Source organism: Opisthorchis viverrini (genome assembly GCF_000715545.1).
Source record: "Opisthorchis viverrini unplaced genomic scaffold opera_v5_36, whole genome shotgun sequence".
NCBI classification, from domain to species: domain Eukaryota; kingdom Metazoa; phylum Platyhelminthes; class Trematoda; order Opisthorchiida; family Opisthorchiidae; genus Opisthorchis; species Opisthorchis viverrini.
Window position 1 is genome coordinate 914,722 of NW_008751692.1, and position 14,185 is coordinate 928,906.

General features: G+C 43.1%; 2 protein-coding genes across 2 annotated transcripts in view; both read left to right on the forward strand.

Moving 5' to 3' along the window:
• T265_02784 (hypothetical protein) overlaps positions 1 to 2,800 on the forward strand; it is a gene marked incomplete at both ends in the record, with an annotated part of 27,685 nt that extends 24,885 nt beyond the window's left edge. Inside the window, 3 exons of the mRNA XM_009167109.1 lie at positions 1,059 to 1,160; positions 1,204 to 1,405; positions 2,568 to 2,800. Coding sequence (XP_009165373.1) covers positions 1,059 to 1,160; positions 1,204 to 1,405; positions 2,568 to 2,800 — 537 coding nt within the window. The remainder of the gene's footprint in view (positions 1 to 1,058; positions 1,161 to 1,203; positions 1,406 to 2,567) is intronic.
• A 284-nt stretch (positions 2,801 to 3,084) lies between these two features.
• On the forward strand, positions 3,085 to 13,792 carry T265_02785 (hypothetical protein; the record flags this gene model as incomplete). The annotated part of the gene is made up of 7 exons (XM_009167110.1): positions 3,085 to 3,227; positions 3,700 to 3,769; positions 3,809 to 3,937; positions 4,780 to 5,454; positions 7,943 to 8,066; positions 8,898 to 9,011; positions 13,593 to 13,792. 7 exons carry the CDS (start codon positions 3,085 to 3,087, stop codon positions 13,790 to 13,792), a joined length of 1,455 nt encoding a protein of 484 aa, XP_009165374.1.
• Positions 13,793 to 14,185: the final 393 nt, after the last annotated feature.

Consider the following 14,185-nt stretch of genomic DNA (forward strand, 5'->3'; position numbering starts at 1 on the left):
AGACTGGCACTGCCCTTGGCATGATCTCGAATGAGACGTTTCTCTCTTTTCTCCCATATTCTCCTGTTACTCTTTCGCATTCATCGCTCGCACTCACTTTTTATGTTTGTGACCATGCTCTTCAAAATTAAATGATAATAGTATTGATTACATCCCCAGGCAATTGTGGTTTTGCTGGTCTTGACAGGTAGCTATTTAGACGGATTCAGTGAAGCCCATGTCATGGGGCTAGGAATGCTCCATTATGATGGAACTATGATTGCTTAAGAAGGAATGCGTTCATAATGGAAGTAAAATTGCATGCGGATATTCCAGTTACATGATTGTGTGTTCTGAGTCGATGGATAGGACAATCATTGATCCCAAAACTTCGAACGAAAGAAGACACATCAGCCTGCCAGATTTTGGCTTACAAACAGTTGCGAAAGGCACCAATAGGACAAAGCAATCTGATGTTTAACATAAAATTGGCTGCTGCAGTGTAAAAACGATCATTTACATGTGGGAATCATGCGTTCTTTTCAAACCCCCCTGCGAAATGTCCCTAATGCGCTGGCGAAATGATTGTGCCGTTTTTTCCATTGTCGTGCTGAGTAAATGTAGCTCATGAGGAAACACAAGTGTTAAGACACTCCTCATATAACTCTTGGAGTGCCAAGATGCAGTTGGGGTTGTCTACCTAGATAGGACGATGAATGACAGATATACATTCCAAAAGGATTTTGAGCCCATTAGTTTCTAGTACGTCATCAGTTGTATATCTGAGAACAGCCGTTTTCGCTCTTCCAGATACCGATCTGAAGTCCAAAGTCAAGTTACTTTCTAGTTCTCATTTGGACAGCCAATCCGAAAGTGACTGAAACCTAAGAGTGAACGGGCAGATATATTCGTGTTCATCGCAGTTTTATTGGAAGAGAATTAGGGAAGCTGTGATTGGAAACAAGGTGGTCATATTCGTTTCTCGCGGAATTTCCCCTATATCTGAACAACCGAATGATGTGGTCCCATCAGAAACCAAGTACAACTTGGCTGCTCATTGTTGTCTCTTTGCATTCTAGTTTCTCTCTGGAATAATTGTCGGATTGACCTTCCCGCTACTACTGCCACAGATTACAAAGTACATTACAGATGGCAACGATGGAGCATCCTCAGTGGATCAGGTAATTCTTTTTCCACGATTTTTATCTATGCAACAACCTGAAGGGTTCTACTGGATTAAAATTGAAGAGGGAACACCGCTCGGAATATTGTGAATACTCTAGAACAGTGAGTGGTGTTCCTTCGAGAAAAAATGCTGCCATATCTCGAATATCATACCAACTGAAAGATGAGATTACCTTCATGCAGCAGTCACTTGAAGAATGCTATAAACGACATATTCAGTTGGAATTCACTTATGTCCCCCGTTAGCACCGGTAGCAAATGTGTGTATTGCACCTATTTATGTCCGGTTCGAGATCTCTGCCTGGCACAATCGAGTTTATGTGCCTTGGTGTTGATGATTTGTGGATTTCTTCCTCCGTGTCTAAAAATAATAGCTGTTTCTCAGTCCAGAGGTAATTTGTTTCAAATAACGCCATCCTTCGTCCAGCGGCTGCGCATATTGCCCATTAAGATGTTTCTAAATTGCTCTTAGGTGTAGTGCGTTTCTTCGTTTCAATCGCCGAACAGCGAGTTGGGTTATAAAATGCTTTTTACAAATGCATTAATTTCATGTATCTCCGAGCTTCATCAAAGGTTGTGGGTTCTATAGCCGAAAGTGGTAGCATACAAGTTTAGTGGTTCATTTGCCAAACTTCTAAAAAGCGTTTGACAAAAGCAGTACATCTTAATTATATTTTCACAAAGCATGGAATTACCATAATGCCGCCATACAAGTTCGTTTCTTGTGGTAAAGATTGGTGGCTTACACGTTCTTTCCAGCTGGACTTTCGAACTGGGGAGCACACTTGATTGAGTCAGGAATGAAACGATTGGCATGGTGCTACATTTATAATTGCAATCTTGTTACTTTGGATCAACATGCTTACCAAATCGCTCAGCGGTTCTTAAGGCTTCTAGATGGAACGGAACTTTCTAGATAGACGTTTGTTCCAACCACGGTCCTCCGGACACACTACCCCAAGTTCAGTCGTAGCAGCATGCACAACCACCGCAACAGTTGCTTGCGTGTGCTGTACAATGCCATTAGATGTGGTTCAAGGTGTGTGATACTGTCCACAATAGCAACACTGAGGTGAGTTTGCTACTGCAACACCAGTTCTACACAAATTTTTGCAGCTGTTTGTACCAATAAAATGCGATTTCCGATGTTTAGGTGAGATTTTCGCTAAGATTTTCTCATTTTGGACGTTCGATATTGTGAACTTAGCCTAACAGGGAAAAATGTAAAGGGTATGCTGTGACCTTTGGTCAGGTTGGGATTTACACCCCCACTCCCCAGTTTTTTAATGATTCTACGTGGATTGACAACCACACCGTCACGTGTCAGCTAGGCTTATATAAGACCGCTTTCCATACGTTCGCCAGTTCCACATCCTCGATTCTGTTCACGCTGTGATGCTTAGTAATTTCCACCGCCTTGACTATCAGCCGCTGTGGTGTGCATCACAGTCCCCGTCTTAAAACTTCCACATTCTCCAGATCTGTTCTATGTCCCGTGTCTAAGGCATGTACCGCCATCGCTGAGTCTTTGACCAGCGTTTGGTATTCCTCTGTATTCTTTGGTTGTTTGTTTATCCTTTTATGCTCACCAATTCTGGCGTGCGATTCCCTTGGCCGAAAACCAACAGAGATTTAGCTTGACTCAGCTGATTGGTTCTCCCTCCTTAAATCTCGACCAACCTCGGAACCTGGTCACTTGGCCTGACGAAGCTTTTGTGCCAAATGCCAAGCGTTTCCCAGCAAGAAATCTACCGACTGTCACCAAACTTTTTCGAAAAGGGAAAAATGTACTTTTTACACGTGATTCTTCGATGTTCTCATCTAGTGGGACTGCAGTTTACTGCAGTAACTTGTTACAGTCACATTTATAGCTGTAGTTAATCTCAAATTAATTGCTGATGGTAGTTATTGAAAACAGATATGAATGCTACTCTTGCTCCTTTCGAAAAACAGGGAGGCGAGGAAGAAGTACCACCGTCATCAGAAGCAGCCCGAAAAGGCGATCGACTGCAGTCTCTCAGATATTCTGTGAGTGGTAACCTATTGGAACAACCACCATCTAGGTGAGTTGGACTTTCACCTTACGATTCATAAAATTGTTCGGAAAAATGGTTAGTTTTGTGACTGAAAGTAACTAGTAAGCCAAACTACGGATACAATGACGCTCACGAAGAGACTTCATGAAAAAACAGGACTTTTGGCTTTGTTCGAGGTGTTTTGCCTTCCCTGAGAACACTTTAAGTGGGGCCCCCGGTTTGAGCAGGTCCTCCGCGGAAACCGTGAAGTGAGACTTATTGAATGAAACTATCAAAAATTTTAGGATGTGTTGACTGTGAATTGTGGCGCTAATAAATGAAACTGTAAAAACTACGATAACTGGGTGTATTGCACAACACACCATATTATGTGCTATTCACACTAAACGAGCTGATATTGTATGTTCATGTTACATTGACCTAGTTTTCCATAAGCAGTTGACACGCAAGCACGCCAAAGCTCTCTATGGCTTTGTGACCTATTTCCTCCTTTTTTCAGGTTAAAAACACAATTTATTCGAATCCAGCAGTTCTACCAAGCGCCAATAACGCGTTTCATATACAGCACGGTAAAAGATTTGACTATTTGATGACCACTGCTTTTTCAGCTATTTTACTTACTATTTCTGGCAATCTTCAGCCTTAGTCTTCTGAAGTCGCTGACTCTGAGTTTCTCCTATTATGACTACTTTCTGATACTCATGGTGGTTTCGTTCCTATCGGAAGAACTCAAACAAGTGAGTGCATACATACCACACGCTTTTAGAATTTAGTCTTGCTCGCTACTCAGGCAAACAAGCTACTAAACGTTTGTAGCTACAGTGTTCCTCCCACGAGAGGACACTTGTCGGAACCGGACTTAATGATAAGCTTCTTAGAGTTACGTTCACTTCAAACGTGCAGATCAGATTTAGCCACACAGTATCCACATGTTCCTAGAGCATGCATACCATGAAAGTATGCAGCTGAGTACCGTAATCAAATACAGTAAAACGGATGTTCCATAGCGCAGCTATCACAGACATTTACTCAATTACACAGTCAGTGTAAATGAACGCAACTCACGCTGAAACTATACCTGAGAGGGTCAAAGTATAGTGTCACGCTCAATTCCACCGGTTTTCGCTGTGCACAATCCGGTAGAACAGAGACTACTCTCTACAGGACACACTACCTCTGAGTGCGACTCACAAATAATCGAGATAGGTGTGATTTGTGGGAATTCAGTTAGTTACTGGTTCTCTTCTCCTCGAAACGACTGTTGTCGAGTGAAACCTGACACACACACAAACTGATGCCAGGGTTGTAACTAATCAGCCAACCATAAAATATCTCTACCTATTTCTGTCATCTGGACTTTCGCCTAATCTCTGAGTAATTCGAATGCTTTTCTGGATTTTATCCTACATGATGTTGGTGGAGGAGGGAACGGTTTGATTTCGGGACGATTCCCTCCTAAAGCAGCACCTCCACACAAATTTTGCTACAAATCTTGGACATGATGAAATACGTCTAACCTTCAGGGTAGCTCAGCACTTGCCAGTAGTTTAGCGGACCTCAAATGCGGTTTCGGGGTTAGCAATATTCAATCTATGAAGTCAGTTGTTATTTCTTAGTGTTAGCTTCACTCACACATACGGAGCTACAGTTTCTAATCCCAGTATTTCCATCTGTTCAGGCGTTTGGTCCCGGTTCAAGTATCAGCGAATATATCAGCGACGGTTGGAATCAGTTGGATTGCATCGCTATCGGTCTATTCATGATTGGATTTGGACTACGTTTACAGGCATATCGCTTGGTTCAGGAGGAGGCCCAAGACCTGATGGTTCGTCAACCTCTGGCTTCAGCCACAAATACAACAAATACATTCGGAAGTCTGATTTTCAACCAATCCCTCGAGACGTCACTTGTATTGCCGTCAGTTAATACACTAACCGACCTAACTAGCACCAATTCAACTAACATCACTTTTGCCCCTGACTGGCTAAATGACAGCATGAGTCAGAATCAGACATGGTCAGAAGACATACTGTACACTGTAACCTCGGCGATCACTGAAACTGCAAGTCCAAGTTGGAGTGATCAGTTGGAGAACTGGACCGTCGATTTGCCTTACTACATTCTTACAGACGATCTGTTCACCATTGCTCGCATCTTCTACGCGCTTAGTCTGTTCGCATTCTTCGTACGGCTGATGTACATATTCAGTTTTAGTATGGTTTTGGGACCGAAGTTGATCATGATCAATCGTATGGTAAGTGATTTTATCCTTTAGCTCTGAAACGGATGAACAGTAAGTAAGCAAAATGATAGTTATTTGTAAGCACCCTTCATTGTTTGGGTTGGAAGGGATGGGGAGTTTTTTGTAACAGAGAGATCTTCTAGAGGAACAATCCTTAAGAGAATTTTATGTATAAGTCACATGTGATAGTCGTACGTACAACAGTGTTCTATTCCATCGCCTCTATAGGACCAACCTAAGGTATACCACTTCAGGCGGTATTTTTGAAACTGATTAGGGAATCCTAGGGATTGCCAAATCGCACTGTTCTTAGGCGCTGGGCAAATAGTTCTGTATGTTTTGCTGTTTCCTACATGTCTGTACACCACATTCACCTAACTCATGACACTTACTTCACGACAAAACAAAACCCAAAAATAGGACTGGTAGTTGAACAGATGGTTACTGATCCGTGGCAATAGACTTGTAGACGTTCCGTCACCACTCATGGAGACATTATCAGTGCGCGGTTTCCGCGCTCTCAGCTGAATCTGGCATGGCTAAATCAGCCTGTCACTTGCATACCTTCAGTATTAAGGAACTTCTCACCCGCAAGCACTGTAAGCGTTGAAAGCGGTTACGTAAGCAGTAAAGATACTACACCCGTTTGTAGCGGAGAACATAGTGTAGAGCATATATGAACGATGCTGATTAGCTATGCACAGAATTGGATTGGTCAATATAGAGTAAGTCTGAAGATGTTTCAGATTGGGACCGTACTTTTGACGCCAGATCTGTTGCATGTGGTCAACATTGCTTGCAGTAGAGCCAAAGTCCTGGCGGCTTTCCCCTGCTTTTGCCCTGTAAACTGGAACCGAAGTAAGATGACACGATCGAACGCCGCAAGAAACATGCATTCAGTTGTTCAGTCAAATCGCGACAGATCTAATCACTAGGGCCTACTCGATCTCTGGCACTTGTGATTCTGGATGACTGCGTTCGCCCATTAGGGTTTACTCGGGTCCGGATACTGGTGCCTTAGCTATACAGGCCCTCGCTACCGGGTTCGACCAGAGTGGCCGTTGCCCATCGGTTGCAGCATCTTTGGTCCGATTTTCGAGCATGGCGATAGTGAAGATCTTATGGTAACGACTAAATGCAAGGCACGTGACCAAAATCTTGATTACATGGGCTTCCTCTCATTCCCCTTTGACTCTGTAAATCAAGGGATCATCTTAAAACTCGGTGGAGAAGGAACTACTGATGAACCTTTGCATAAAATAATCTAGTCTTGGTTATCTCTAAGCAAGAGTATCAGCCAGTATTTTAAGGTAACCATTTTCAGTGGTAGCATTTCAAAGGGACCCAGGATTGCATTCACAAGATTCTCAAAGGTGACGCTTTCTGTACGGTAATACTAATTTAGTGCTTTGAGGTCGGAACTGATTACCTATTTCGACACTTTTTGCACCTACAGACGGCAAACATAGATGTAGCTACGTTACCATACAAGTGTTTTGCACACTTCGTGCTGAAAATCTACAGGGTATTTTCGACTGTGGTTGTATTGTTTTGGGGCTATCAAGACTGAAAAAATATTTCCCAAAAATGATACGTTACCATACAAGTGTTTTGCACACTTCATGCTGAAAGTCTACAAGGTATTTTCGACTGTAGTTGTATTGTTTTGAGGCTATCAAGACTGAAAAAATATTTGCCAAAAATGACCACATACTCATCCTGGTGTTAGCATGGTGGAAGCCATCTCCGCGGAAATTGGGCGATTCCATTCAGAGCCAGATAACATCGCAAAAAAATGAGTGTCGTTTACCAGCATTGTGAACATCCATTTTACAATGGCATGGTGGAAGCCATCTCCGCGGAAATTGAGCGATTCCATTCAGAGCCAGATAACATAGCAACAAAATGAGTGTCTTTTACCAGAATTGTGAACGTCCATTTTACAATATCTGTTCTGTTGAGTTTGCCTCTAACATATGACTTTATATTTGTCAAAGTTCTCGCTTCCCTGTTCGTATACATAAAGCCAGGATTCTTAGTTCAGTATAAAGAGCTCGAATTTTCGGTAGGAATAATGATTCTTATGCAGTTCTGCAGTGGTATGCCGCCAGATTAGATCTCAAGGTTAGCTGTACTACTGACTTTTTTACGGCCGTTCAAGTGTTCTGCTTTTGGATTGCACTCGATAACACCGCCTAGTTGCTAATCGTGAGCAACTTTCTGATCATTTGCTTAGCATCGCTTCCAAACAGGTTTATTCTACCGCGGTGTCTTAGGATAGATACCAGAATGAATCACTTCATTTAGACTCACCGTTTTAGAAGCACGGCCTTAAGTCTCAAGCAAGCAACAACCGGAACAACATATAACGTGGCGGTTATGAACAGCAGAATATCTCAAATTTCCAAAAGATTTCGCTGGTCAATTGAACTACTGCTGTTTATTCAGTAGACGGAACAGCCCAGCAATTATGATCACCCTTCTATCTTCGTGACCGCAGATCGTCCACGACTTACTGCCGTTCTTGTGCATCCTGTTGGTCTGTCAAATGGGATACGGAATTGCATTTCAATCGATTTCTTTTGCAAACGGGTGCTATGCTGAGTATCGGCAAGAAGAAATGAGTAAGTCGCAGCTGTTTGTATGTTGAAGTCCATAAAATACGTACCCAGCTAATTTTCCGTCATATCTATATACCATAAAACTGAAGAATATCATGTACCAGATATACATTTTGCCTTCAGTTTAGTTTTTAGGTAACGTCAGCTTACTTTGTAGGTGGGGGAAACTGGGCGTTGGAGTATAATCCGGTTTTCAAGTAAAACATAAGTTTGACGGAAGCTCGAGGACTACGCCTACCTGGCGAGTCCAAAGAAGGGTGGAGTCGGTGGTGGGTCGTCAGGGGGATTTCAAAAGCCTTATGAGTAACGTGTTACGTCAAGATTACTCAAGTCCGTTTTGTTGAACTATGTCCGAAGTGGCCTTGGAACAAGACTAAACTACCCTAATTCAGTGGCGCATTCAACCCAGACGCATGCAAATTAGACCTCGTTCTGTTGAGTATGGCGTTTACTTGTGAATCCCAAAACCTGACTCAATAGCGTTTTCGGGGATGAGAAATGACTGGAAAATTCCAGGTGGACCAGAGTGCTGGAGATGGAGGCTGTCCGATTAGTAAAAGTCTTGTCATTCCGAAGGTTAGGAGGTACTGAAAGAAGATGGAGGCTGTCCGATTAGTAAAAGTCTCGTCATTCTGATGGTTAGGAGGTACTGAACGAAACGCTACACACCCACCCTTTTATTTCCGGGTGCCATTATCCAGGAAATAGCGGGTGAAAAGACAACCGATAGCGAGTTTGGGAAGCTCTACTATTTCTTAACCTGCCACATATTCTTCCTCCATCCGCTTTTTTGTAAAACAAATCTGTCTAAGCTGGCGATTCTTTTTATTTCAGCCATCAATTCTACCATACAATACAAGACGGGTCTTCGTAGTTTCTACGATATGATCATCGCATCATATTTCCAGATGCTCGGAGAGTTTCGACTTGAGGAGCTTCAGGGTGAAAGTAAGTTCTCTAGCGTGCGAAAGGCGGGTGAAACGGATGCTCTTGCAGTGGAGCAATATTTATCAATTGGGAAAATTGTTTCACTGACCTATGCGTCGACGGGGTATTCATTAGTATATCCGCACAAAAAACATTGTGTGATCGACAGTATTAGAACACTGTACCGGTGTGAGATGAAAATTCCTGGAACCCTGGCAATTCACCTACCGTCACTAACTGGCACACATGAATCTTTGGTTGCTGACGCTTGATTTTGGCGCCCCTGACTGTTTCCGGCTATGCCAACATCGGCTGGTCGGCCTGAGAGCGTGAAGTCTGTGGCCCGTGTCCCTCAACTCCAACCCTGCCCGCATCGAGTTTATTGACTAACCCCGTTTCGGGCGTGACCCTCAATCGGTGTTCACCCCAATGGAACGTGTGCCAGCTACTCATGCCTCTGGAGCGTCAGTGAGGCATTCTACAACCCCGTTATTTCGTGCACGGTTGTGCCAGGTCTGAGAAGTTAACGTTGTTTTTGTTTAATCTCCTACTTAATAGTACCGGGGCGGACTAACCTAAGTCTTGTGTAGAGATCGTTGAAAATTCATGTCAATCAGTGTCCACATCACGGACGTTACCCTCACAAGATCCTTCTTAAACGTGTACCGAATTTCAGGATTTTTAGGGTAGTTTTTGCAGACAAAACGTTCCAAGACAGAACTCGGACATCTGGAACCATTCTTCGATATGCAAACTTGTGGCAACGTACCATAGCCACTCGTGTTAAGCCATTTCATGACAAGGTTATCTCTGTGGTTTCGTGGGCTTTCGAAGAATTTTCAGCAACTTTGTGAGTAGTTTCCTTTATGGCTATGGTTCTTCGTCCGCAGTATTGAATGTCATTCATTACGAACCCTATGGTTGAGCACTTACCCGTACATGCGATAAATTTGTGTACGTATCAGCTCACAGGAACCTTGGGAGATCACGTTGTTATATGATAAACCGGTTGCTCCTTCTACTGCAAACTATATCAAGCCAGCCCCAAAGTGAAGCAGTTGTGTGAATGATAGGACGGGGATCACAGCATTTCTTGAGGAAGGTACATCTCGCATCGATAATACGTTTTTCAGTAGACTCCGCATCAGTGGCAAGACTGTTTCCAACCTGAAGGCTAGTAGAATACGTCATACACGAAAATATGATTTATTGCTGAGTAACAAGCTCAAGTTTTACACTCCGACGGTTAGAGCTGGGGTGATCGACCGTGGGTTAGAAAGCACTATTTTAATCGCATTTGTTACGGACCACCAACAGTGCGCAGGAACATAACTCTGCCTCCCTAGTGTAGAGAGGACCATAGCAACATAGGATATATAGTTTCTCAGAACCAATTCACCTGGTGTGATCCCGCCACACACATTGAGTTTCCAATCGAAAATACACGTACTCTGTGAACGGGGTAGTGACGCTGAATCAGTTAATCTTTATCTGAGCTCTGTTTGCAACGAAACAATACCGATAATTCCAGTTCTGGAATGACTTTTGGCCTACTCATCACTCCATAGGAGCAATCATTCAAACACTTTGTTTCCCTTTCACGTTTAGCCATTCATGATATAGAAAAAATTTGGAGGCATCCGGAGAGGGCAAGCTTCAGCTGCAAAAAGACAAATGATGTTCAGTGTGGAAAAATCGACAAATTTGATTACCTTTGGTAAGAGCAATAAGGACGACACCGACTGTGGATGGGATGAAGCTCACTTAGTTTTGCTTGAGCAAATGATGTGGCTTCCCACTCACCCAGCTCATGAGGTGACCTCCGATTGAGGAAACATTGAAAAACTACACCAGACGGTGATCTGTTGGATTCTGTCCCCTGTGGTGGCACAATTGCAAGTGTTGCGTATTTGTATCGAAATTCTATTTGGTGCCAGACGACGTAGGCGTCTCCTTCGATAGCTAACCCAGTCGACTTCGTTGCACCATCACTCTAGTTAATGGGACCGGATAAGCATGTCGCACTCATTTTCAGACATTTTTTGAAACCCTTCAGTGTTCTCGAAATATCATGATGTATGTGTTTGAGTTAGTTACGGCAACAAAACTTCAACGCTGTACCACGCATCGTGTAGAAATTGTGTCCATAACCTGTCGGATAGGACACAATATTTGACAAAGATGGAAGTGTGAACTCCTGGTAGGGAACTGGCTTATCCAGGAAATTGGTTACAAGTTCGATTAAACGGAGCAAACAGAACGGCTGACATATAGATTGAAAAAGTTCAGAGAGTTGATCAAATCCAGGACTTCAGCTTCCTTTTCTTATCAAAAGAGTAAAGTATCCCTACTTAATTCCAATGCATTTAATCAGAACAAATTTATGCATGGTAAATTGCCATGATAACCGCCATGGAGACCATGCGTCTCCACCAACGTGGGACACCTGTATACAATTCATAAACTCTGTCATTTCACCTAATGCTTACGGTCTTAAAATGAATATCATTCGCAGAACATGCGCTTTCAAAAAAGGCCTGAATGTATCAAATTTATATATGAATTAGAACCAAACCAAGTTGTGCGTATAAGTCGATTGATTAATAATCGTGTGACTGAGATGGCGGGGGATGAAGGAGTTGAATCTGAAAGGTGAATCGATTTGAGTTAATTGATTCGAATGGGAACAGTAATCACATCAACCACACTGCTCTCAATCTATATTCTCCAAGCTAGGACTTTCCACCATAACAACGTTTAGCTGCTCCATGGATGCCAGTATTTCGCAGTTACCAAAGACAGATTAGTCTCTACTGCGCCACACAATCATATGATCATTGTAAGGAGGGAGACTATGTCTTTGTGTGGAAGGACAAAAATCCTGTAAGCACATTTCGTCTGAAAAATTGGCCAGGTTCTCTGTGTATCTGGCCTCAGTTAGTATCCTTGCAAGAGGGTCGAAAAATACGTCTGCCAGGTAGATAATATCGACTGACTGATATAGTACTAGTAATGCCAACCCAAGTGAAAACGTGCATTTAGATTACAAGGCCAGCGCACAAACTTAGGATGTAACAGTTGACTGAAAGTTAATTTTGATCTACGCCGGTATGTCCCAAATAAATTAAGACCACACGTTGTTTTGCACGATGAGGTCACATCAACCTCCAGTGACAACGTTCAGTTTTCAATACTCGGTATGACCATGAAATTCCCCTAATTTTTTATGCCAGTGGTCGAGACCTCTGCACCTCGGGTGAAAATTCTACATCAAGTTACTTGATTCTAGACTACTGATAGTGTTTTGGCAATTTCGCAACTCATTCCAGTCAAGTGTTTTTTCACATTCTTGTCGGAACTATCATCGTTCCCTCTCAAATGTTCACAGCGGTAGGATCTCTGAATTTCAAACGTTCAAGTGATTGTCCTCAAACAGAGTTCCTAAATTCGTGGGTTTGGTACGTGTGGAACATGGATGACGGAAAGTAAAAAAACGTTTGGCTGTTCCGCATTTTTCAGTGTTGATGTTGCGCACATATAAACTTTGTTTGGGATACATAAATTACTTGTCGTCATTTGCACACGAATGCCTGACTTCGTCGAGTTGTAAATTGGTCTACAAAGACGGTGGATCGGTGGATGCTTCGGCAATCCGAAGATTGAAATAGTCCCTAGATCAATCTTCCCGAAGAAAAATTGTAGCCTACTCATATCCTCGCACAGCCCATCATGGTGCAACTCTGTGGTGCGACTTTTGATTGGAACTGCTCACTCTTCGTCCATTATTGCGCTCTCCGTTCGTTATTAAATACTAATACTAATTTCTGATATGTTAGACCATCTAACTGGTGTTCACCCGTGTTCTTTAGCACTAAGGAATGAGCGCTAGATTCTCAATGAACGCACACGTATCTGGTTGCAACAGACACTACTGCATCGAGCTGTGTGAATCAGTTGTTCTCGGTCGACCTCATCTGTTTACAGTGTGGTAGTGCGGTACAGAGTCCAACAATGAGTTCGCTTTTCACGTTTTGACAAGAGATAGGGATGAATCGAAGCGTTACGGGTTTGGGACATTTTGTTTATCCCTAGGACAGCTAGTATCTGAAGCATAGTGAAAAGCACTGGAAAAGACCTATGGTGCGAGTTTTGTCTCACTCGTTGAGTCTATTCAAGGTTGCGTACTATCAATCTACCTTCGAAAGTTAGGGTTCAATGCTATACTGGTCTCATCGCCGTTGGCACCCTGTATTTGTTTCTGCTAGAGTGACGCCACTAACGTTTACTGTTTTTACCCTTCTGGTAAATTGCACATATACGGTTTTGGACAAAACGATTTAACCGTTATCACTAATATCGTTACTTTTTAAACAGTATAATCCAGAGCAAAGATGCAGGCGATAAGTATCAAAGAACTTGCAGGAAAACATCAGTAAAAAAAGAGCGAAACTTTCTACTCGAACTTGTGCTATCAGTAGCTTTTCAATCAGGCGAAAAAATCAGCAACTGAAGAGAAGACAAACAGTGCTGAATGTTCTTCAAGGCGCAGTTAGCACCGACAAAGTCAATACTCGCACATCAGGAGGAAGGTGTCAGACCCAGAGTCAAGTGTGCAACTCAGTGGCATGAGTAAGCACTCAATGCCGTGTACCACACACTATATTACCAGACATGCCTACAGAACCCAAAGTTGTGAGCAGACACAAGTCACCGACTGTGACCTTAGAAAGCTCCAGTCCAATAATGGCCTTGGCGGATTGAGAAAACAGGACCCTCAATATGCAATGACCGTCGGTTGGTGAACCAAAACATCAACATCGTAATCGATGGTATGTGGGGCTGAGATGATGGCGACGGAACAATCATCATCACCGTACACCTGCTTCGTCTCATTTGATGAAACCACTCCACGCCCATCCGAGACTATGCTTACGTCCATCACAGTAGACCAGCACTCCCGGAAGGTCAATAAGTCAAGTGCTCTCGACTACTCCAAGACAGTATGTCTCTATCGGCGGTGAGGTTTCGCGACTTCCCTTGTAGTCTGATTATGACGAGCATCATGCAGGGTCCAGGAGAATTGCAGAATATGCACCAAATACTCGGGCTAACCACGGCCCTAATGACAGGTCATCTTGTCACCATGGTCACGCTCGGATCTCTCCTCCCAAGCTGGTTGCACTGGAGCTGGAAAC